Source organism: Coffea arabica, chromosome 2c, assembly GCF_036785885.1.
Source record: "Coffea arabica cultivar ET-39 chromosome 2c, Coffea Arabica ET-39 HiFi, whole genome shotgun sequence".
NCBI classification, from domain to species: Eukaryota; Viridiplantae; Streptophyta; class Magnoliopsida; order Gentianales; family Rubiaceae; genus Coffea; species Coffea arabica.
The window spans coordinates 27002147-27027358 of record NC_092312.1 but is presented as its reverse complement, the minus strand read 5'-3'; the positions used below and the strand labels follow the sequence as shown (position 1 = coordinate 27027358).

At 39.3% G+C, this 25212-nt stretch overlaps 3 protein-coding genes and 1 long non-coding RNA gene across 6 annotated transcripts; 1 reads left to right on the top strand and 3 right to left on the bottom strand.

The window, feature by feature from the left end:
* Nucleotides 1-482: 482 nt before the first annotated feature.
* On the bottom strand, nucleotides 483-1933 carry LOC140035581 (uncharacterized). Its single transcript, XM_072076862.1, has 2 exons — nucleotides 1788-1933; nucleotides 483-1692 (listed from the first exon to the last, which is right to left on the bottom strand). Exons 1-2 carry the CDS (start codon nucleotides 1931-1933, stop codon nucleotides 483-485), a joined length of 1356 nt encoding a protein of 451 aa, XP_071932963.1.
* A 3425-nt stretch (nucleotides 1934-5358) lies between these two features.
* LOC140004273 (F-box/LRR-repeat protein At3g59200-like) lies at nucleotides 5359-10172 on the bottom strand. The gene is made up of 5 exons (XM_072075579.1): nucleotides 9890-10172; nucleotides 8346-9185; nucleotides 8084-8248; nucleotides 5972-6001; nucleotides 5359-5845 (listed from the first exon to the last, which is right to left on the bottom strand). Exons 1-5 carry the CDS (start codon nucleotides 9962-9964, stop codon nucleotides 5513-5515), a joined length of 1443 nt encoding a protein of 480 aa, XP_071931680.1. The 5' UTR covers nucleotides 9965-10172; the 3' UTR covers nucleotides 5359-5512.
* A 368-nt stretch (nucleotides 10173-10540) lies between these two features.
* LOC140035887 (uncharacterized) lies at nucleotides 10541-11713 on the top strand. The gene is made up of 2 exons (XR_011839792.1): nucleotides 10541-10905; nucleotides 10998-11713. It is a non-coding gene; the product is annotated as an uncharacterized lncRNA (long non-coding RNA).
* Nucleotides 11714-17862: 6149 nt separating this feature from the next.
* On the bottom strand, nucleotides 17863-22705 carry LOC113727083 (F-box/LRR-repeat protein At3g59190-like). Of its 3 annotated transcripts, none has more exons than XM_027251061.2 (5): nucleotides 22339-22705; nucleotides 20787-21626; nucleotides 20525-20689; nucleotides 18414-18443; nucleotides 17863-18287 (listed from the first exon to the last, which is right to left on the bottom strand). In XM_027251061.2, exons 1-5 carry the CDS (start codon nucleotides 22417-22419, stop codon nucleotides 17973-17975), a joined length of 1431 nt encoding a protein of 476 aa, XP_027106862.1. In that variant the 5' UTR covers nucleotides 22420-22705; the 3' UTR covers nucleotides 17863-17972. The 3 variants fall into 3 exon arrangements, with proteins under 3 accessions (XP_027106862.1, XP_071931678.1, XP_071931679.1); XM_072075577.1 differs by having other exon boundaries at nucleotides 22279-22684; XM_072075578.1 differs by lacking the exon at nucleotides 22339-22705 and adding an exon at nucleotides 21683-22234.
* Nucleotides 22706-25212: the final 2507 nt, after the last annotated feature.

Genomic DNA, 25212 nt, shown 5'->3' with positions numbered 1-25212 from the left:
TCAAAGTGGGCAGCTCAACCAGATATGCTTTCAGATCGGTGAAGGCTTTCTGGCATTTCTCAATCCATTGAAAGTTTTTAGGGCTTTCAAGATTCGAAAGAAGGGTAGCCCCCTCACCGCGGAACGCGAGAGGAATCTATTCAGGGCGGCTATCCTTCCTGTGAGCTGCTGGACCTCCTTTATGTTCCTCGAAAGGGCCATACCCATGATGGCCTAGAGCTTATCCGGGTTGGTCCGGATCCCCTCTCGGAAGACCAAGAAACCTAAGAACCTTCCCGACCTAACCCCGAATGTGCATTTTTTCGGGTTCAGCCGCATCCGACTCTCCCTCAGGATGTTCAAGATTTCGCTCAAGTCGGGAACGAGCTGTCGGTCAGTTCGGCTCCTGACGAGCATATCGTCCACATAGACCTCCATATTCCTGCCGATCTAATTTTGGAACAATTTGTTGACCAGGCGCTGGTAGGTAGCTCCAGTATTTTTTAGCCCAAACGGCATTGTCCGATAGCAGTAAGTCCCCTTCTCAGTGATGAAAGAGTCTTTTCCCGATCTTTTTCAGCCATCTCTATTTGGTGGTATCTCTTGAAAGCATCCAGGAAATACAAAACGTCAAAACCCACAACAAAGTCTACTAACCTGTCAATTCTCGGCAAAGGAAAGCAGTTCTTTGGACAGGATTTATTGAGGTCTGTGAAATCCACGCACATCCTCCAAAATTTGTCCTCCTTCTTCACCAGGACCGGGTTGGCTAGCCAGGTCGAGTAATATACCTCCAGGATGATCTTGGATTCCAGCAGCTGGCCGACCTCCTTCTTGATCACCCCATTCCTCTTTGGGACGAAACTCCTCTTCTTCTGTTTCACCGACTTGAAACGGGGATCTACGTTGAGGTGGTGAACGGCCAGGTCAGTCGAAATTCCGGGCATGTTCTCAACCGTCCACGCAAAGACCCGGAAATACTCCCTTAGCAGGGCCTTCAAACCCTCCTTCTCCTCGGAAGGTACCGACACACCGATGCGGAGGACCCGGTCGGGCCTGTCCTCTCTCAAGGGGAACTCCTCGTGGGTGTCCAACTGTCTGGCCTCCTCCCCCGGGATGTAGGGCTCCAAGCTGGTTGTCTGAGCGACCACCTTCTCTTGCCCCCGGAGCATGGCCAAGTAGCAAGCTCGGGCCACTTTTGGATCTCCGTGTACCTCAGCTATTTCTCCCGGTGTGGAGAATTTGACGCTGAGGTAGAGCGAAGAAGGAATAGCTCGGAGGGCGTTCAAACCGGGCCGACCTAGGAATATATTGTACGGGGATTGTTGTTTGACCACCACGAAGTTGACGGGGATGGTCCGGCATTTGGGCGCCTGCCCTACCATAACCGTCAGGGTGATCATCCCCTCCGGGTTGATAGGTGGCCCGGTGAAACCCACCAGAGGTGTCCGAACCGGGATCAACTGTCCATCTTCCAAACCAAGCTCCTTGAATACCCGATAGAACAGGATGTCCACTGCATTTCCTTGGTCGTCGTACACTTTCTTCACCCGATAGTTATTGGTTACGACGTCTATCACAATGGCCTCATGATTCCCTGATGTCAGGGGAACCGCATCCCTCGGTCCGAAGGTAATTTCTTCGTCCACGCGCAGGCACTTCAAGGAATCATCCCCCTCGGGGGGAGGTCGCCTGTTCTTCTGAGCCGTATTGCTGTTCCCCCCGTAGGACCCCCAGCGATGGTGTTAATCACCCCTGCCAAGTTCCGGGTGTCCTGGTCGGGGGAGCGGCCTCGAGGAATGTCACACCGCTCAGGACAGTCGCGACGCTGGCCCTCGCCCCTATCTCCGCGGTAGGTCCTTCCTGGCTCGTGGCCTGGTCGGTCTTGCCGCACAAATCGTCCCAAGAAGTCGCGCTGGATCAGATCCTCGATCTTTTTCAGCAGGACTAGCATCCCTCCGTGTCATGCCCGACGTCACGGTGGAAGGCACAATACCGGTCCTGATTTCTCTTGTTTCGGGGTATCCCCATCTTAGGCTGTCGTTCCCCCAGACCCTCCGCCTCCATAACGGTCAGGATCTAGGCTCTGGGCGAGTCAGGAGGGTGTACCCTTTTTCCGAAAACGGCGGTTGAGCGGGAGCTTTCTCCTTTGAGAGTCGGTCAAAAACGTTTTTCTTGGCAGGGCCATCCTTACTTTGGGGGTGGTTTCCCCGTCCTCTCCGATCTCCGAACTCCCGATCCGACTCGTTCTTCAGGCGTGCCGCCTCCTCTGCGTTAGCGGCTGCGTGCGCCCTAGTCAAGAGCTCCTCCAGGTCTCTGGGAGGCTTCTCGACCAGCTTGCAGAAGAGCTCTTCTGCCCTGAACCCGTTCATGAAGGCGGCCATTACCACCTTTTTATCATTGTCCCTGATCTGCAGGCTCTCCGTGTTGAAGCGGGCCATGAAACATCTCAGTGATTCGTCCGGCTTCTGCCTGATTGCCATCAGTGAGCCGTATTCTTCGAATAAGTCCTCGAAAAGACGAACTGGGAGACGAACTGCCTAGCCAGTTTGGGAAAACTTCGGATGGACCCTGGTGCCAGGCCCTGGAACCAAAACCGGGCCCTCCCCTTCAGAAACATTGGGAAGGTCTTGCAACGGATTTCATCCGCAACTATTTGCAGACGCATGTGCATCAGGAAGATCGAGAGATGGTCTTCCGGATCGGCCAAAACGTCATACAGCTCAATGTTCGGGATCTTGAATCTCCGGGGTAGCGGGTAGTCCTCTATCTCTCGGGTAAAGGGCGAGACTGTGTAATTGTCCTTGTACAATTGCGACCGCAAGATCTGCTCGAGTTTATCTCGGACAGGCTTCTACTGGGAAAGGTTACGCGGTCGGCTCTTGACAGATCGGTCAGCGGAGCGTTCAGGCTCGTTCCGCGTGGGCTTCCACTGGGAAGGATTTCTCCGTCGGCTCCCAGCGGATCGGTCGCGGGAATACCTCTAATTATCTCCGACCACCGACGCTCGTGGCCGAGGGGGAGTCCGTGGCCGTTTCATTCTTGGGGGCTGGTCCCGTGACTCATCCTCTGAGGGAATGAGGGGTGATTCCTTCTCCTTCTCCTTCGTCTTGGAGGTTTGTGCGCCCCCAGCTCCACCCCCTCCTTCGCCTGGCGGATCATGTCTTCCAACATGGGGAGGTTCTCCGTCACGAATTGGAGAATCTGCTGTTTTCGTTTCCCCGAAAGGGCTGAGCCCCCAGCGTCCCGAGCCGCTTCGGTCTCCCTTCGCCGGGACCCCTCACCGGCTCCGGGATCGGTGTTCTCTATGGTTTGCTTGGAACGCGTTCTCGCCATCAACACAACTACACTTACCTTTCGTTCCCACAGACGGCGCCAACTGACGAAGCGCTGAGTTTTTCCGGACCGAACTGACCTATTGAGCTCAGCGTGCTGATGAGAAGAGCATGTCCAAATCTTGCAAAACAAACAAGAAAATGTCTCTAAGGTGACTAACAGGGGAGCCCCTAGGTTATCCCCGGGGGCACTCCGACGGTCAAGTCAGTCTTCCGTTGAGTGGAATTCACGAGAAGTAAAACAGTCGAGAGTAATTTGTCAATAGTGAGCGTACCTTGTACAGTTGGTGTGCGTTACCATTTATACCTACCCGAGAGTCCGACCTCCGTACGTTTCGGGATCTGCCCGGAATAGTATCAATCCCGCGCTGAGGGGGATTCTCCCCGCCCTCTATGGGATTGTTCTCTGAAGCCCTTCGAAGCCCTAGCGACGGTGTGGCCCAAGATGGTTCCCATGGGTTTGGGGTCCAAGCTCAACTCTGGCCTTTCCGGACTGCCACGTGTCTGGGCCCGGGACGGGGCCTCTGCACATACAAAACTTGATGGATTTTAGATTATGCATGCAAATTATGATTTAAACGCATCATTTTACATAGCTTATCATTTGTAAGGCAAGAATAACTGTATAGAAAAAGGTAAAATCTTGTAAACCCCTATGTTTTACGTAAAAGTTATACTACTCCCTGTGGTTAAAATATGTTCAGTGATCTCCTTGCACCTTGATTTGAATTGGAAAATGTATGAATCGAATCGACAGAATTGAACACCTCAAACGGCTCTTTCGTGCATTCGAGGCATTAAACCTAACTGACCTAACTAGAATAGCATCAAATTTATGTCGTCTTCAGGGAAGTTTCATTAGATTTAACAGTTGAAATTGGACAAAACCATCTTTTCTAGTTTTGTGAAAGCAAACTCCGATGATAGATCCATTTCAAAATGTTGCAAAAGCCACGGCTAGTTTTGCATCAAAGTGTAAGTGCACAATAATTGACTGTTTACTGACGTATAAAGAACTAGCAAGGGAACCATTTCTATTTTGAAGAGAACAAAAGGAAAAAGGATTAAATAAAGGAATCAGAGAACTACATTTGGTTTTGAAGAAAATACCACAAAATCACAGAACAGAGATTCTATTTTGTCGTCCATTAATTAATTAATTAGGGATAAGGACTTCAAGAATAAAGAAGTTCAAGCAAATTATTCTAGAGCGCACTAAGCTTTGGCCAAATGTTGGAGCAGACAAGATCAGCAGCTCATTGAAGGAAAGAAGGTTCTTGAATTGGGTTGTAGGCTATGAGTTGGCTTGGGAGATTCTATTCAGATTTGAAAGGATCGATGGCTTTCAAGACCAACATGTTTTCGAATTGGGTTGTAGACTATGAGTTGATTCGGAAGATTCTATTTATGCCGTCTCTCCTAACAGCATAAATAAACGGAGTGATCTAAACGGTATAAATTTACTAGTTCAGTAGCATTTTTTGACTAATAAAAAAGTTTAGTGACCAAAAGCGGCATATTGCAATAGATTAGTCACATTTCGCGCAATTTGCTCAAATAAAAAAGAAAGGTAAAAGAAAGCTAATTAATTTTGCCTGCTTCAATGATCAAGCAAGGTATGCTCAAATAATCATTCGTTTCCTAATGAATAATGATATTGCATTGCTTCCATAAAGGATTAGTGCTTGTCGCTGCAAGTGTTTTTCTTTATTTTCTCTTTGTCAAAGCCAGACTCGATCAGCAATTAAACAAAGGTGGATAATTCCTCGTTTCTAACTGATGGTGATGGTAGCTTTAAAAAGAGGGGGAACAAAAAAAGCAGAAACTGATGGTGATGAATTCCAAAATATAAAAAGTAAAAAAAAATTACGAATGGTGATAGAGACCGATTTCTTCAGGGCTGGTGCAGAAAAATAATGACCACAATTCTCTGGGGTGTACCCAAAAAGAACAGGAGCAGGGTTCGCATGTGCATACTTTTTCATCATGATGTATGATTTTGGATGCACTGATGAAGAGCACAGGAAGAAGTGTGAGAAAAAGATTTCGAAACCAAACCCTTCTCATGATAAAAAGAAATTCCTGGTTACTGGTCCAAATTTTAGTGACTACTTTCTCAATCGTATAAATTACAACCGACTATAAATTTGCGACTCATAGTGTTCGCAGATCTGAACCTATTTGCAGATCTGAAACTATCAGCAGTTCAGCTCCTCGTGGTAAGTTCGCAGATCTGAACCTATTTGCAGATCTGAAACTATCAGCAGTTCAGCTCCTCGTGGTAAGTTTGCTTCGAGCTGTTTTGCCCGTTCTCTTACTGTTGTAATCCTCTCAGCTCCAAGAAATCCAGGGCCAGACTTGATAATTATCTTCTCGAGTGACTTAGCAATTTGCAGTAATGCCAATGCAAACCTAAAATCGCTCCTGTAACCAGCAAAATTAATCAACTTGATCACTTTAAGACATGGATGGCCATGAGCAGTAAGATCTGCCTTTGCACGATTGTAGCGACGAAGACCAGTGGCAATCGCCTGAGAGAAGGGAAACGATAATTAGGAAGCATGACTTGATCAAAAAAGGAATTGTAATTGGAGAGTAATATAGGCTGCTTCTGGTAGTTTTTATCCCCAGGATGCACATGGTGGAAGCTCTGGTACCTCTTTAGAAGCCAGCGAGTCATAGAACATCTGCCACAAACAAGGAACCATTTAGTAGACCAGAGAAGATAAACAATAAGAATGAAATAAAGTAAATAACAAACGCAAAACCAGGAAGGAAGGTGATCATTTTATTATCTGTTTTATACTTTGTGCTCGCGCTAAACGTAATTGGAAGTTACGTCTGACAAGACCATATTTTACATTGGCAAGTCATGGATTGTTTATAATCTATCAGAAAGATAAACAGAACCACCAACTCTAACTCCTTGGTACATCTGACATTTATCACCACCTTTTGCTATATTTGGTAGACGAGGGACAAGTATGCTTTGCAAGCATCAAGCAAATGCCAAATGATTGCTAAACAAATTTCTGGCAACAAGAGACTTATGCTGCATTTCGAATTCTATATACTAGTTTCATGGACAAAAATAAGTCATAATTAAATGAAATCTCCACCTGCAAGTAGCATAAAACTGGATACTGACTGTAGCCAAAAGAAATCCTAGACCAAAAAACTTCCTATGCATGTCATCTTAAAGTTACAATGCTCTATATGACTAATGCGGCAAAAAATCTAAGCCTCGTCTGAATCCGTAACTACATAAAAAATGTAAAGCCACCTTGGTAATAGTTACAGCAATCACAAAGATTATTCCCATCAATCATACTAGCTATAGTTACAGTAAAAAGCGTCACTCAAATCAATAACTCGGTTATCTAGAGAAAGTAAGAACTTCCAACAGTTTGATAGCCCCCCTTTTGGGCATCAAACTTACTCCAATCAGTATGATACGCAACAGCTCATACTGGAGTCAAATTCTAAAGTTGCAACTGAGATCCCTTAGGGGCATTATCACAGCTCAAAATATCTAATAGAACTAGTGGAGCCAGTAAAACAAGCATTGGGGGATTATTGATCGAGTTCAAAGATATCTGCTTAACTCATTCACAGGTTTCTGTCAATTCAGGTGGAAAGGAGAAATATGTTTTAGACATTTGGACTACTGCACATGATAGTCTCAAAAGATTGAACATTTCTTGACATTGTAGGGGCAACATGTGAAAGGCAAACTTGCAACTAGTAGGTAGAATAATATGTGCAAAGCCCCTCAAACCTATCCAGAAAGAAAAACGAAACCATGCTATAACAGATAGCCCACCAAACACCCATCAAACAAGAGTCCAATCTACAAGAAAGCAAACAGCTCTTATCTTAGCTATTCTCTTTAATCTCCAAGAGAATATTGCCTGCTGTAATAAACAATTACTTTCTCCATGTTTTCAGCATTTGTTCTGGAAAGTTTTTCACACTATCTGTTCAACTTAAAAGTATGTACAAAATCACATGCAACTAAAAGAATAACAGTGGTAAGACAGATCAGTTTCCCTACAACCGGCCTATGTATGTGAGATAAAGCTCCAAAAAAATTCAGGCTGGGTAATAACATTGAGATGGCAAAACAGTTAGGTAAACATATCCTATTTGGTATTTTGATAAATCCCATCAAATAATACTTTTCGATACTAGGTCAGGCTTTGGGAACCCAAAGGCCATAACAATTTTTAACTATTACAAGGGACGCCATTACCTATATATTCCAACCAAGGGGTTATGCAGATGATGGCTTAAATATTCACGCCTATTGTTTGGCATTTATAAAAACAATAAATTACGTTACCCTTGCCTGAGGTTCGTCCTTTTTTTCCTTCAACTTTAGGTTGGCAGGAAAGTGTTAGCATTAAATTAAAACTAAGAACTTTACTTTTCCTCCTCTTGTTGTTCCACACGCACGCGCGCACAAATGTAAAACAATCACATCAACTAATTTAGCTCAATAATTGTACCAAATTTTGTGTCAACTGTTGCACCTCGAGAGAAGTAATTCTCTTCAATAAGAGAAAATGAAAAAAAGAACACACGCTTTGCATACACACAACAGAAACCTGTCCACTAAAAATTTTAATTTGCCCTGACGAAAAATTAATTAATAACTACAAAACAAGCGCAAAGAAGTTTAAGAAGCGGATGTGACAATTGAAAGAACAAATGATCTTAGCTAGAGCTCATATGTTTGAGATGATTCAAGCTGCAAATGAAATACTAACCATGACACCCAAACTAGACAAGAAAGGGCATGCTGTTGTCAACAAGACAAAGAAGAGAAAGCTTTCACCAGCCCTTGCATGAAGGATCAAATCCAGCTGTTTGAGACATTGCAATTGAGGAAGTCCAAATAAAGAATGATCATGCCTCGGTGCAGAAACAACGTCCTAGTAAGATGTTTTACATTGAACAGTTAACAACAATTATCATGAGCAGCAATAGACAAGATAAGTAAACAATGGAAAAGGCTAGTCATTTCCTAACCAGCATGGGCACATTCAAGACAAGCCTCTGCAACTGATGACTGTATTTTGAATGCTCCGAAGGCTCAAATAAAAATGATCCACAATGCGGTCCCTTCAACTGAAGCTCTGATAGGAGAGGAACATTCTGAAGTTGAAGTTTCAATACAGGTGACATAGATGCTTCCCCGTACACAAAAGACAGAAGATTTGCAGCAGAAATTGTCAAACTTTTCAATTTTGTGCAATAGAATATACTCAAGGACTTTAAAGATGAACTAAGAACATTCAGTTTCTTCATATAATTATCAAACTTTATACAGAGATGTTCAAGATGTCGACAACTGGATAAAAGATACTCAATCATCTCATCCTTGACGTTCACATCGACCAGTCTCAAGGATGTCAACGAGGTGAGACCAATTCGATCCACACTAGGCTTCACTTCCCTTGAAATCGACAAAAACTTGTTGAGGTCAGGAAAATCATGACATGATATGTCCAATTCAAAAACCTTTACTTCCTTTTCCATTGCAAAACGAATCCAATCACAAATACGGTTAGGACTCTCATCAGTTATTCCTTGGCAGTGTACAATAAACTTATCTACAGATGGCCCCTGATGCAATTTGACAACTTGATCCACCCAGCTTAGAAAAACAGTTGGTTCTACCCAGGTACCCGGGTTTCCATCCCATTGGTTAAGAAATTCGAGACTGCAAGAAGTAAACCGCCATAAATATCTCCACCTGCGTGAAATGATGCTGGTCCTCACTGCTTCCTTGAGATTCAAACAGGACAGAATGACAATCAGGATCTCATCCGGCAATCTATCCATCCCGTATGCCACCAAACCATGTTTCTTCACATGAAAATCATACAACAGCAAATTCAGATGAGTAAAAATCAAAACTTTACTTGATATTCAGACTGCAACAAACAGAACGCTTCTGCCCTATTTCAAACAAAAACATGATAAGCTAATGCTAAGGCCTCTACTTCAGCCCGAGTTTTTCATTCTGAGACGAGAAAGTTCCTAACTTCAATCCAGCCATCGTAAAACAATTAAGCTATCTTCAGAATGCTAATTTTGAATGCTTAACTAAGCCTTTAGTCGGAAAATTTTTCATTTTCAGTCGGATTTAAAAAAAAATAAAATTTGGTGGCCTTTTGAATAGCAAATAGAACAAATAATGAAAAAACATATATCGCATTACCAAAAAATAAAAAAAACAGTAAATATAAAGAGCAAATATGGAAGAAGAGATCAATGGAAGGTTGTATAAATTGCCGGTGATCGTAATCCAGATGATTCAAAAATAATCAAGAGATGGAGTGTAGGGGCTAGTTATACTCGATGACTAAAACTTCTAACAACGAAACAAAGATAACAAATCTATCTTGGGTGAACACGGATTTCTCAAAATTTATCAGAAATACCCCTACCAAAGAACCAGGGGAATAGGAAAAAAACACATTCGGTGCTCAATTTATATATATTTTACATGCTTCTAACAGGCTTAGGAGAACAACTTTTAACAGCAGATAGACGGATAGATTCCAAACCTTTCCTCTTTTGGTGACGGTGGAAAGCTCAAGGGCATTGCATCTAGACAGAGGAGGAGGAGGAGAAGTCATCATGATTTGTGCGGTCTAAGGAGTCAGCTGAAGAATTTAAAACCTGAATATCGTGAAACACTAAAAAGTAATATATTAAGCAGAACTCCGGAACCAAATTGGATTGAGCTGAACTCCGGAACCAAATTGGAACTTCAACGTGCAAGAGAAATTTCGATCTGGATGATTTTCTCTGCCCATGGGCGAGGAATCATACAATCTGGGACCGTCTACTTTTTGTTTAACGGGATTTCTATGCATATAATGTTGTGGTTTGTGACCAAAGTACAGTTATACCCTTTTGACTGGCGATAAATGTTTCTCCCATGTGGTTTGTGTACATATTAAAACTAACCCTGTAGCATACATAAATCGGTACATTGCTCTAAATAGCCAACATTTTTTTAATGGGAAAATGCCAGTTTTCATCCCTAAACTTTGGGGTAAGGACACATTTCGTCCCTCAACTTTTGGGCTCAACACATTTGATGTCTGAATTAATAATTTTTGACCAATGTTATCCTTAAACGGCTATTTTGCCAATTTTTAAACGGACCGTTATGCATTCTTTTTTTCTTTGTCTGAACAAAAACAAAATCAGGTAAGTATCCAGCTGTCTCCACTTTCCCTTGTACGAAACCAACCTGAACTTCATTTGCTCTCTTCTAACCCTTTTCTTTCACTTCGACAACAACCAAATCGCATTCCTCCAAGACTAAGCTTTGTTTGCAAATTTCTCCGAGAGTAAACCCCCTCTTCCAAATCGAGAAGAAACTAGCATAAGGCAACAGCCAACGTTGTGGCTGCATTTCCATAAAATGAGATCGAGAAGTCTTGAGTCTTCATCATCATCAGCATCAAACAGCAACACCCGACTTTGTGGCTGTGGATTGCGGGTAAAAATGGCAACATCATGGCGGGATGATAATCCTGGGAGACGGTTCTATGGTTGTTCAAGATGGCCTGTAAGAAAATTTTTATTTTTTTATTTTTATTACTCTTTTGGCCCAAATTAATTGTGCTTTGCTGATGTTTCTGAATGGGTTTATATTTGTAGAGACCTGATAGGTGTAAATATTTTGAATGGCATGATGAACCAATTTGTACAAGAGGAAGGATGATTATACCGGGTTTGTTAAGAAGGGTGAATCGGATGGAAGAAACAATTGCAAAAAGCCGTAGAAGAGAAAAAATATTGATTGGCATCATCATACTATTGGCTATGCTGCTGATTATGTCTATTATTATGAAAAAGACTGGACATGCAATGGAGCGAAAGTTAGTGCTAAGCTTGGAGTGAGTTATTGAATTGGAGCTGCTAAATCTGTTCATTTTGGTTTTTGTACTGTTTTTGATTGGATTAGCAGCAGTAGAACTAGCATTGGATGTAATAAGATTATGGTGCTTATGATCAGAGAAACAAGGATGATAAAACAGAATGAGATGATTATGATGAGGCTTTTGTAGTTTTTTTGTAGATTTCTTGACGAAGATAATCCTGAGCAGAATGATGGCACGACCAGATGAAGATGATCCTGTAGGACTGCTTGTTCCTTGTGTGTGTGTGTGCGAAGAGATAAAGCCAAAGAAAAGCATCCAAGCTCAAGAGTGAATGTTGTTGGTTTCAACAGCCAATAATTATGACACTAGAATGTGAAGGTTATTTATTATCTGTGTATCATTATGTACATTTAGTCTTAAACTTAACCACTATATGTAATGAGTTAACGTTTTGTCATTTACTTGGGGTACTAGAGTTTTTCTTTTCTTCCATATTATATTACTTAGTTTCTCAAGTTCAATACATTTGACCTGTAGAATTTGTCATCACTAAATCAAGGGCTCTTGATTAAAAGCCCTTGAACAAGAGAAAGCAAGAAAACATGAATCTCATATCTCAAAAGGGAGAAAAATTACTATTAAGAAAATGTGTAATTAAGTTATAGACCATTAATTTATATCAATATATACGCAAAACCAAACATGACAAAAATGGCAATATCTGATCCTCAAAATATTCAAAATACTCCAAACACATAATTAAAGTGAGCAAATACTCAAAATATACTCTCAACATTTTCCCATTGTTTTTTCAGCTGATGAAAAAGTAAAAATGGCAATATCTGATCCTTAAACGAGAGAAAGGATCACCACCATAAACAAAAAGGTGACCACCACCATAAACAAAAAGGTGACCACCACCAAAATAAGATAACAGCATCAAAAAAGGACAATTCCTACTGTCAACTTCAGTCCATAATCTACATCAAAATAAAAGATCCATGCAAGGCATCTACTATGAACATTTATAGTCTTGGAGGAATGCGATTTGGTTGTTGCCGAAGTGAAAGAAAAGGGTTAGAAGAGAGCAAATGAAGTTCAGGTTGGTTTCGTACAAGGGAAAGTGGAGACAGCTGGATACTTACCTGATTTTGTTTTTGTTCAGACAAAGAAAAAAAGAATACATAACGGTCCGTTTAAAAATTGGCAAAATAGCCGTTTAAGGATAACATTGGTCAAAAATTATTAATTCAGACATCAAATGTGTTGAGCCCAAAAGTTGAGGGACGAAATGTGTCCTTACCCCAAAGTTTAGGGATGAAAACTGGCATTTTCCCTTTTTTTAATTAATTAAGTACTTTTTACTAGTCAATTGCAACCAAATTGTTCATGTAATTCTCAAAAAACACATTAGTTACTAATCCTTTTTCCAACCATTCTTTCATTTTCTCTGTAGGTTACTGTTTAGTGTAATCAAAACTTTAATCATATGGCATCACCAACTATAGTACTGATGTTTCGATCAAAGATGTAGTTTCTTTAGTCATAACTGTTATACTATTTGCTATTTTAGAAAACTTTTTCCTATCTTAGTGTGCAAATAGTTAAACTCCTTTTTTATTAAAAAAAATATTGATTCTAAATTCACCTCTAATCTTTGAATTTTTAATTTCGTGGATAGGCCCCCTTTTGGAAATCAGAATTAAAAATTCAACAAAGACACTTATATGAAAAAAAAATAAAATGTTAATATATTATGCATAAAAGATCATAAAAGTATAGGTAAGTTATACATTCTTGTACCAAATTGTGTATTTCAATGTTATAGATACTTGTTTTATGGAAAAAAAAAAAGTTCAAAGAACGTGGTAGTTTTTGAAACAAGTCATAGGAAGAAGAGAGAGAGGATTTATCAATTTTATTATTTTATTTTTTTATTTCTTAGTAGTTAGCAACTGTTTTCTTTTAATTTGGGTTTCATTCTTTTTTGGATCACATTAGGAAATTTTTTATGAATAGTTGGCTATTCAAAGGGATAAATTGCTTTTTAGTCAAATTATAGCGTCTTTTTATAATTTGAATAAATCTTAAGGGAGGTAAATATAATTTTTTAAAGGGCACTTTTGTCATTTCATTACTTCTGCTAATTGGATTTGGACACCATCCCTCACAAGTCGCACAGGATAATTAATCCTAATGAAAAACAATTGTCAAGTTAATTACGTTTTGTGACTTGGTTTCCCAGTCTCACTGGAACAACAACAATAGTAATGCTAAGAAGTTCAGTTGCACGGAAATTTAGGGTCCAGAATCCGGATGAGATGTATTTCGGGAGTTTGTTTAAAATTTTATTGTAATTTAATATCCAATCTTTATAAAACTTTTTTGTGTATTTGAAGGACGGTACAAAAATTCTGCCACCCTCATTGCGCCACTCACGCGGGCTAGCACACTGACCAACAGCCTCCCCCACCCTTTCCCCGCCACCAATCCCTTTCCTTTCTCTCCTTCTTTCCATTATTGCTACCCCTTTTCACCGCTGGCCACCACCTCCACCATTACCACCTTTGCCATACTCACACAGCCACCCCTCCCCCTACTTTCTCATCAACCTCCCCCAGCACCCTAGACTCCTCTTACTTATTGTCCACAACCGTCAGCCCCTTCCTTTTTCCTATTTTTTTCCTTCTCTCGTTCCTCCTTTTCCCTTTCCCTTCTCCCTCATTCTCTCCCGTCTTTTCCGTGACCCCTTCCCCCATCCCTTATTGGATCTTGTCCCAATTTTGCAGGGGGGATGGTGGGGGTCACAAGAAAGGTAGGAAGCAAAGTTGAAGAGAGAGGGGATGAGAAAAAGATGAGGAGGAAGGAAAGGGTAACGGTAAGGAAGAATTGAGAGGAAGAGGAGAAAGGAGATGATAACAGTGATTGGTAGGAAAGTGGTGATGGTGGTAGAAGGTAGTAGTGGTGATAGAATCAAGAATGGTTTGGTCAGTGGGTGTTTTATTAGTGTATGGTTTGTGTCGGAGTTTTTTTAAAAAAAATTTGTGGATATTTTTAGAGGGTTCGTGTAGATGAAGTTGTAAATAAAATTTGTCTTTAAAGAGCACCCAAAAAATAAGTGCGCCAAACAGAGCCTAGCTAGTACACTTGACACCAGCAACAATGGGAGTAAATTGAATATTAACATGAACGGAATCGCATGCCATTGTAATTGTTTATGTCGCTTATTAAAATACCTATCTATGATATCTAATTCGAATAAAGTATTGTCACTAGGGTTGTAAACAAATCGAATCGTTCATGAACCGATCGCGAGCGGCTCGAGTATGAACTCGAGTCGAACTCCACTAATATCAAGTTCGAGATAAACAAGTTGAACTCAAGTTTGAATTCGAATTTAAAAATCGATTATATATATTATTTTTATTAAAATAATAAAATTATATATATATATTTCTAATATTTTATTATTTGTTAAGAAAAATTATTATTTCATTTATTTTAAAAAATAAAATAAATATATTTTTTATTTTTTAAAAAATTAAAATAATTATTTTTTTATTTTTTAAGCTCAAACTTGAGATTTTGAACTCATCGAGCTCGAGTCGAGTCTCCTAAAATTAAGTTGAAACTTAGCTCGATTAAATCAAAATTCAATTCGACTCGACTTGTTTGCACCCTTAGTTGTCACTTTGTCGAACCCATTGTTATTAAAACCGGCCCGGCCCGGCGGTCGAACCGGTCAAACCGATGAACCGGCCATTGGGCCGGGCCGAGTCTTAAATTAGATCGTTTGGGCTACGGAACCGTTGACTAGTCAACGGCCCGCGATCGGACCGGGCTAACCGGGAAACCCGGCCGGGTTTGTCCACGGACCGTTCCCGGCCCGTTTTTGGTGAAAAAATTTTATTGCCTTTGTCAAAGCTCGAACCTTGAACCTTCACCAATCAATAATGCATGCTTACCACTAGACTACTCCGAAATTTGTTAATAAAAGGTCTTTATTATAATATATATATGTTTTTTCAATTCTATCTTTCTTTCTCTAAAATAAATTTATTTGAAATCTTTTAATAAAAATTAGTACCCTCCAAACTCTATAATTTATAAAATGAATTTCAAAAATAACACATTACATAATTCATTTCAAAGATAAATATTAATTTAATAATTTTTTACACTTAAAATTCATAAATAAGCTACATTATTACACTAAATATAGATAAAATTTTACACTTGAAGTTTGGTGTATTACTAAATAACTTTATATTTAATTGATTCTTATATGAATTAATTATTTTATAGTAAATTAAATTAAATGAGCTTTTACTATGGCATTATTTATTACAATTTATATCATATATCTTATATAAAAAATTATGAAATATAATATTTAAATATATTTAGTGACCCACCGGTTCAACCACTCACCCACCGGTCGAACCAGTAACCCGTTGACCCACCCCCTTCGCCGGGTTCCTTCCCGGGTTGGGTTTAATAACTATGGTCGAACCTCATGGTGGAAAAAAATAATTACCATCCACTCAAAAGTAACTTCCATCCTAATGTTTATGTAATCCTGGATTGATAGAGTACAGGGTTAAGTTTCATGTTTAAACCTGTTTGAGTTTTTCTATTCTATTCCTATTCTTACCTTATACTAAAGGGTAGTAGGTAGGCCTAGATGGGCCAAGGAAGAATTTGAAATGAACTGAACCACTACTAGACCAAACTCGCTTGGTTGACGAGTGTGATAGTTGCTATAGTCAATCAGAGAGCAAGTATTTGTCGAATTGAACCATGGTGTGAGGTTAACTCTTGTGAATCAAATTGGCTACAGTAGACGACAATGAGAAGAAAATTGTTAGGATGTAGAGTGATTGGATCAGGGAATCAAACTAATTGAATCAGGGGAGGCAATCATCAAAAAATTTCATTTACACATCATGTTAACGGGCGAAGTAATAATAGCACACTGATTAGTTACTGTGGATTTTAGGAATAGCATACTGATTAATTAGTAACTGTGAATTTAGTGGATTTTAGGATATGCATACAAAGCTTGATGGATTTTAGATTATGCACGCAAATTATGATTTGACACGCATCATTTTCCATAGCTTGTCATTTATAAGACAAGAACAACTGTACAGAAAAGGGTAAAATCTAGTAAACCCCTACGCTTTTTACGTAAAAGTGATACTACTCCTTGTGGTTAAAATATGCTCAGTGATCTCCTTGCACTTTGAATTGCACTGGAAAATGGATGAATCGACAGAAGTGAACACCTCAAACGGCTCTTTCGTGCATTCGAGGCATTAAACCACCTAACTGACCTAACTAGAATAGCATCAAATTTATGTCGTCTTCTGGGAAGTTTCATTAGATTTAACAGTTGAAATTGGACAAAACCATCTTTTCTAGTTTTGTGAAAGCAAACTCCGATGATAGATGCATTTCAAAATGTTGCAAAAGCCACAGCTAGTTTTGCATCAAAGTTTAAGTGCACAATAATTGGCTGTTTACTGACGTATAAAGAACTAGTAAGGGAACCATTTCTATTTTGAAGAGAAGAAAAGGAAAAAGGATTGAATAAAGGAATCAGAGAACTACATTTGGTTTTGAAGAAAATACCACAAAATAACAGAACAGAGAGGACTTCAAGAATAAAGAAGTTCAAGCAAATTATTCTAGAGCGCACTAAGCTTTAGCCAAATGTTGGAGCAGACAAGATCAGCAGCTCATTGAAGGAAAGAAGGTTCTTGAATTGGGTTGTAGCCTTGTAGGCTATGAATTGGCTTGGAAGATTCTATTCAGATTTGGAAGCATCGATGGCTTTCAAGACCAACATGTTTTCGAATTGGGGACCAACATGTTTTCGAATTGGGTTGTAGGCTATGAGTTGACTCAAGACCAACATGTTTTTGAATTGGGGACCAACATGTTTTCGAATTGGGTTGTAGGCTATGAGTTGACTCGGGAGATTCTATTTATGCCGTTTCTCCTAACAGCATAAATAAACCGAGTGATCTAAACAATATAAATTTACTAGTTCAGTAGCATTTTTTGACTAATAAAAAAGTTTACTGCCCAAAAGCAGCATATTGCAATAGATTAGTGACATTTCGCGCAATTTGCTCAAATAAAAAAGAAAGGTAAAAGAAAGCTAATTAATTTTGCCTGCTTCAATGATCAAGCAAGGTATGCTCAAATAATCATTCGTTCCCTAATGAATAATGATATTGCATTGCTTCCATAAAGGAATAGTGCTTGTCGCTGCAAGTGTTTTTCTTTATTTTCTCTTTGTCAAAGCCAGACTCGATCAGCAATTAAACAAAGGTGGATAATTCCTCGTTTCTAACTGATGGTGATGGTAGCTTTAAAAAGAGGGGGAACCAAAAAAAAAAAACAGAAACTGATGGTGATGAATTCCAAAAAATAAAAAGTAAAAAAAAATTACGAATGGTGATGGAGACCGATTTCTTCAGGGCAGGTGCAGAAAAATAATGACCACAATTCTCTGGGGTGTACCCAGAAAGAACAGGAGCAGGGTCCGCATGTGCATGCCTTGTCATCATGATGTATGATGTATGATTTTGGATGCACTGATGAAGAGCACAGGAAGAAGTGTGAGAAAAAGATTTCGAAACCAAACCCTTCTCATGATAAAAAGAAATTCCTGGTTACTGGTCCAAATTTTAGTGACTACTTTTGCAATCGTATAAATTACAACCGACTATAAGTTTGCTACTCATAGTCCTCGCAGACCTGAACCTATTTGCAGATCTGAAACTATCAGCAGTTCAGCTCCTTGTGGTAAGTTTGCTTCGAGCTGTTTTGCCCGTTCTCTTACTGTTGCAATCCTCTCAGCTCCAAGAAATCCAGGGCCAGGCTTGATAATTATCTTCTCGAGTGACTTAGCAATTTGCAGTAATGCCAATGCAAACCTAAAATCGCTCCTGTAACCAGCAAAATTAATCAACTTGATCACTTTAAGACATGGATGGCCATGAGCAGTAAGATCTGCCTTTGCACGATTGTAGCGACGAAGACCAGTGGCAATCGCCTGAGAGAAGGGAAACGATAATTAGGAAGCATGACTTGATCAAAAAAGGAATTGTAATTGGAGATTAATATAGGCTGCCTCCGGTAGTTTTTATCCCCAAGATGCGCATGTTACAAATTCTGGTACCTCTTTGGAAGCCAGCCAGTCATAGAACATCTGCCACAAACAAGGAACCATTTAGTAGACCAGAGAAGATAAACAATAAGAATGAAATAAAGTAAATAACAAACGCAAAACCAGGAAGGAAGGTGATCATTTTATTATCTGTTTTATACTTTGTGCTCGCGCTAAACGTAATTGGAAGTTACGTCTGACAAGACCATATTTTACATTGGCAAGTCATGGATTGTTTATAATCTATCAGAAAGATAAACAGAACCACCAACTCTAACTCCTTGGTACATCTGACATTTATCACCACCTTTTGTTATATTTGGAAGAAGAGGGACAAGTATGCTTTGCAAGCATCAAGCAAATGCCAAATGATTGCTAAACAAATTTCAGTCAACAAGAGACTTATGCTGCATTTCGAATTCTATATACTAGTTTCATGGACAAAAATAAGTCATAATTAAATGAAATCTCCACCAGCAAGCAGCATAAAACTGGATACTGACTGTAGCCAAAAGAAATCCTAGACCAAAAAACTTCCTATACATGTCATCTTAAGGTTACAATTCTCTATATGACTAATGCGGCAAAAAATCTAAGCATCATTGGAATCTGTAACTACATAAAAAATGTAAAGCCACATTGGTAATAATTACAGCAATCACAAAGATTATCCCCATTAATCATACTAGCTATAGTTACAGTAAAAGGCGTCACTCAAATCAATAACTAGGTTATCTAGAGAAAGTAAGAACTTCCAACAGTTTGATAGCCACTCTTTTGGGCATCAAACTTACTCCAAACAGTATGGTACACAACAGCTCATACTGGAGTCAAATTCTAAAGTTGCAACTGAGATCCCTTGGGGGCATTATCACAGCTCAAAATATCTAACAGAACTAGTGGAGCCTGTAAAACAAGCATTGGAGGATTATTGATCGAGTTCAAAGATATCCGCTTAACTCATTCACAGGTTTCTGTCAATTCAGGCGGAAAGCAGAAAAATGTTTTAGACATTTGGACTACTGCACATGATAGTCTCAAAAGATTGAACATTTCTTGACAATGTAGGGGCAGCAAACTTGCAACTAGTAGGTAGAATAATATGTGCAAAGCCCCTCAAACCTATCCAGAAAGAAAAACGAAACCATGCTATAACAGATAGCCCACCAAACACCCATCAAACAAGAGTCCAATCTACGAGAAAGCAAACAGCTCTTATCTTAGCTATTCTCTTTAATCTCCAAGAGAATATTGCCTGCTGTAATAAACAATTACTTACTCTATGTTTTCAGCATTTGTTCTGGAAAGTTTTCACACTATCTGTTCAACTTAAAAGTATGTACAAAATCACATGCAACTAAAAGAATAACAGTGGTAAGACAGATAAGTTTCCCTACAACCGGCCTATGTATGTGAGGTAAAGCTGCAAAAAAATTCAGGCTGGGTAATAACATTGAGATGGCAAAACAGTTAGGTAAACATATCCTATTTGGTATTTTGATAAATCCCATCAAATAATACTTTTTGATACAAGGTCAGGCTTTGGGAACCCAAAGGCCATAACAATTTTTTAACTATTACAAGGGACGCCATTACCTATACATTCCAACCAAGGGGTTATGCAGATGATGGCTTAAATATTCACGCCTATTGTTTGGCATTTACAAAAACAATAAATAACGTTACCCTTGCCTGAGGTTCATCTTTTTTTCCTTCAACTTTAGGTTGGCAGGAAAGTGTTAGCATTTAATTAAAACTAAGAACTTTACTTTCCCTCCTCTAGTTATTCCACACGCACACGCACACGCGCACAAATGTAAAACAATCACATCAACTAATTTAGCTCAATAATTGTACGAAATTTTGTGTCAACTGTTGCACCCCAAGAGAAGTAATTCTCTTCAATAAGAGCAAATGAAAAAAAGAACAGAACACATGCTTTGCATACACACAACAGAAACCTGTCCACTAAAAATTTTAATTTGCCCTGACAAAAAATTAATTAATAACTACAAAACAAGCGCAAAGAAGTTTAAGAACTGGATGTGAAAATTGAAAGAACAAATGATCTTAGCTAGAGCTCATATGTTTGAGATGATTCAAGCTGCAAATGAAATACTAACCATGACACCCAAACTAGACAAGAAAGGGCATGCCGTTGTCAACAAGACAAAGAAGAGAAAGCTTTCACCAGCCCTTGCATGAAGGATCAAATCCAGCTGTTTGAGACATCGCAATTGAGGAAGTCCAAATAAAGAATGATCATACCTCGGTGCAGAAACAACGTCCTAGTAAGATGTTTTACATTGAACAGTTAACAACAATTATCATGAGCAGCAATAGATAAGATAAGTAAACAATGGAAAAGGCTAGTCATTTCCTAACCAGCATGGGCACATTCAAGACAAGCCTCTGCAACTGCTGACTGTATTTTGAATGCTCCGAATGCTGAAATAAAAATGATCCACAATGCGGTCCCCTCAACTGAAGCTCTGATAGGAGAGGAACATTCTGAAGTTGAAGTTTCAATACAGGTGTTATAGATGCTTCCCCGTACACAAAAGACAGGAGATTTGCAGCAGAAATTGTCAAACTTTTCAATTTTCTGCAATAGACTATACTCAAGGACTTTAAAGATGGACTAAGAACATTCAGTTTCTTCATATAATTATCAAACTTTATACAGAGATGTTCAAGATGTCGACAACTGGATAAAAGATACTCAATCATCTCATCCTTGATGTTCACATGGACCAGTCTCAAGGATGTCAACGAGGTGAGACCAATTCGATCCATGCTAGGCTTCACTTCCCTTGAAATCGACAAAAACTTGTTGAGGTCAGGAAAATCATGACATGATATGCCCAATTCAAAAACCTTTACTTCCTTTTCCATTGCAAAACGAATCCAATCACAAATACGGTTAGGACTCTCATCAGTTATTCCATGGCAGTGTACAATAAACTTATCTACAGATGGCCCCTGATGCAATTTGACAACTTGATCCACCCAGCTTAGAAAAACAGTTGGTTCTACCCAGGTACCCGGGTTTCCATTCCATTGGTTAAGAAGTTCGAGACTGCAAGAAGTAAACCGCCATAAATATCTCCACCTGCGTGAAATGATGCTGGTCCTCACTGCTTCCTTGAGATTCAAACAGGACAGAATGACAATCAGGATCTCATCCGGCAATCTATCCATCCCGTATGCCACCAAACCGTGTTTCTTCACATGAAAATCATACAACAGCAAATTCAGATGAGTAAAAATCAAAACTTTACTTGATATTCAGACTGCAACAAACAGAACGCTTCTGCCCTATTTCAAACAAAAACATGATAAGCTAATGCTAACGCCTCTACTTCAGCCCGAGTTTTTCATTCTGAGACGAGAAAGTTCCTAACTTCAATCCAGCCATCCTAAAACAATTAAGCTATCTTCAGAATGCTAACTTTGAATGCTTAACTAAGCCTTTAGTCGGAAAATTTTTTATTTTCAGTCGGATTTTTAAAAAAAAAATTTTGGTGGCCTTTTGAATAGCAAATAGAACAAATAATGACAAAAGATATATCGCATTACCAAAAAATAAAAACACAGTAAATATAAAGAGCAAATATGGAAGAAGAGATCAATGGAAGGTTGTATAAATTGCCGGTGATCGTAATCCAGATGATTCAAAAACAATCAAGAGATGGAGTGTAGGGGCTAGTTATACTCGATGACTAAAACTTCTAACAACCAAACAAAGATAACAAATCTACCCTGGATGAATACGGATTTCTCAAAATTTATCAGAAATACCCCTACCAAAGAACCAGGGGAATAGGAAAAAAACACATTCGGTGCTCAATTTATATATATTTTACATGCTTCTAACCTTTCCTCTTTTGCTAAGGAGAACAACTTTTAACAGCAGATAGATGGATAGATTCCTAACCTTTCCTCTTTTGGTGACGGTGGAAAGCTCAAGGGCATTGCATCTAGACAGAGGAGGAGGAGGAGGAGGAGAAGTCATCATGATTTGTGCGGTCTAAGGAGTCAGCTGAAGAATTTAAAACCTGAATATCGTAAAACACTAAAAAGTAATATATTAAGCGGAACTCCGGAACCAAATTGGATTGAGCTGAACTCCGGAACCAAATTGGAACTTCAACGTGCAAGAGAAATTTCGATCTGGATGATTTTCTCTGCCCATGGGCGAGGAATCATACAATCTGGGACCGTCTACTTTTTGTTTAACGGCATTTCTATGCATATAATGTTGTGGTTTGTGAGCAAAGTACAGTTATACCCTGTTGACTGGCGATAAATGTTTCTCCCATGTGGCTTGTGTATATATTAAAGGGATAATTTCACAAACCTCCCCCGAGGTTTCTGACACTTGCATTGAGACCCCTCCAGATTTTAAAAATTACACCTAACTCCCTTACTTTTCACATTTTGGTAACAATTCAGTCCAATTAGCAATCCAATATTCCTGTCATGACAGAGTTGATAATGATATTCCATGAATGCCCTCAATGGAACTATATTAGTACAAGATTGGTAGTTAATAACAAGGTAGACATGATTATCAAAGTTGAAGGGGTATAAATGTAATTTAGGAAAAGTTCTTCTATTACACCAAGCACTCTTCAGTAGGCAACGGTATAATGCACAGGAATAGGCAACGGTCTGATGCAATCTTCCAACGGCCAAAAATTTGGAAAAGATTGTGCATATAAACATCCTCAATAGCAGATTCCGTGGCCTCTTTAAGGCAAATTTTTTCATGCAAATTTGGAAAGCACATTTTATCCTCAAGAGCCAAAAGACTATGAGGAGCATTCACAGAAGGCTAAGCTGAAAACGTTTAGCAGATTCATGGCCTCTTCAAGCCAACCAACAGAATTCTGGAATTCACCAACAACTTTCAGTATTAAGAATAGATATTGCTACTGCAATTGCAAGGCCACAGTGAAGATATCAGAGAGCGAAAAGAATCCAGACAAATTATATTTCTGCTGCTCAAAATGCAGTTATTTCAAATGGTATGATGGAGGAGGAGAAGAAGAAGTTAATAGCAGAAGAAGTAACCAAAACACAAACAGGGAAAGGGATATTAGCAGAGCTAGAGTGCTTGGCATTTCAGAAAGGCAATCTGAACCTAATGTGGAACTGCAAAGACAATTTCCAGCTCAAAGTGTCTTAGGAAACGTGCTGCTCATTACTAATATGCTACTGTTAGCTATATATATTTTCATTCAAATAGTAAAATCAATCAGCTCCTGAATTCATGTAAATCTGCTGCAACAATATAGCAGTTGTAGTATGCCTTTGGTGGTGAAAGCCAAATGAAAGTTATCCAGCTATGTCAGTTAGAATGCTACATAAACTAATGTAAAATCCATGTATGCAGTAGTTTACAGTCATTGTATGTGAAAGGGAATAGCACCAGTATGCTAATTTGATCAATAGCAACTGAACAATAGCAATAGTTACATTACACATGTTAAAATGCAACTTTTCTGGCCAACAGAACATATAACATTTTCATCAATGCAATCCAGAATTACAAAACACCATCTACCAGGATAGTTTCTAGAATAGATGGTGAGAATTGCACCACTAATAGTGTGAAAGAGTGTGAGCTCCCATTAACAAAATATTTCAGCAGTCCTAACTTCTAGTACATTTCCAAATAGCAGCACCAAATTCAAAAGAAACTAAACTAATCATTACATGCTAACTAGTCTGAATTGGCAACTCAAAACCAGTTACTGAAAGTGCTAGTACTGCTAATGCTATTAGAGTTCACATTTGGTGGTGCATTCATGTTGACAAGTGTAGCATTTTCAGCTATGTCAGAAGTCGAATGAACTGGAACCTGAGGATTGGAGTATATTCTAGTACTTTTGGTCCTACCAGTACCTCTGACTGTTGAAGTAGAAGGATTGTTTGAAGCAGGTCTTCCTCTCTATAAACATAATAGGATGAAAGTCAAGTTCAAATAAGCAAAAATTAGATCACAGAACTTGTTATTCTTTTACACAAGCTATAATATACAAGTTATTACCTTTCTGTTAGAGCCTGCCGCAGTAGTTTGACAATTATTCTGCACGTTAACACCTCCATTATGACCAGTAGGACTAGGATTGCTCCCTTGACTGGAGTGAACTATAGGTACTGCTCCTTCTGCATAATCCTGTGAAATGAAAGTACTTGTGAGTCCCTGGAAACCTTTTCACATATATAATTGTAATAGATAAGGAATGAAACATAAAACTGGCAGTAGAATACCCAAAGTACAGCTCCTGATAAGCCTGTGCTGGCCATTCCTCTGCCTGGTCTACCTCTCCTATTTGTCATCTGTGATAACAACTTCAAATGAGTAGCACATAACAAAAATCAATGTAAGATGATGCAGTTCAGTGATAAAATGAGAAACTACCAGTTCAGCTATGGTTTTGTTTGCAGTCGTTCTGTGCACAGGTTGTCCTTTGCAGGTCCTCTTATTATGATCAAAAGCTCCACAATGGCCACACTTGAGAGTGCTGCTCCTTTTTGGTTGTGAAGAGGAAGCTCTCTCATCAGCTTCCCTTCTTCGATTTACTCTTGGTCTACCAGGAGCTCTTCGCAAAGGAGGTGACAACACAGTTTTTGGGAGTAAATTAGGCATCGCAGGCCACCTTTTCACATCAGGAATAGGATGAATCATTTCAGAGTATGCCTTCAAATACATGTCCCTTGTGAACCAGGCTTCACAGTAATGTTTCAATTTTTTCCTCCTGTAAATAATTTCCAATGCCGCATGTTTACATGGAATTCCAGA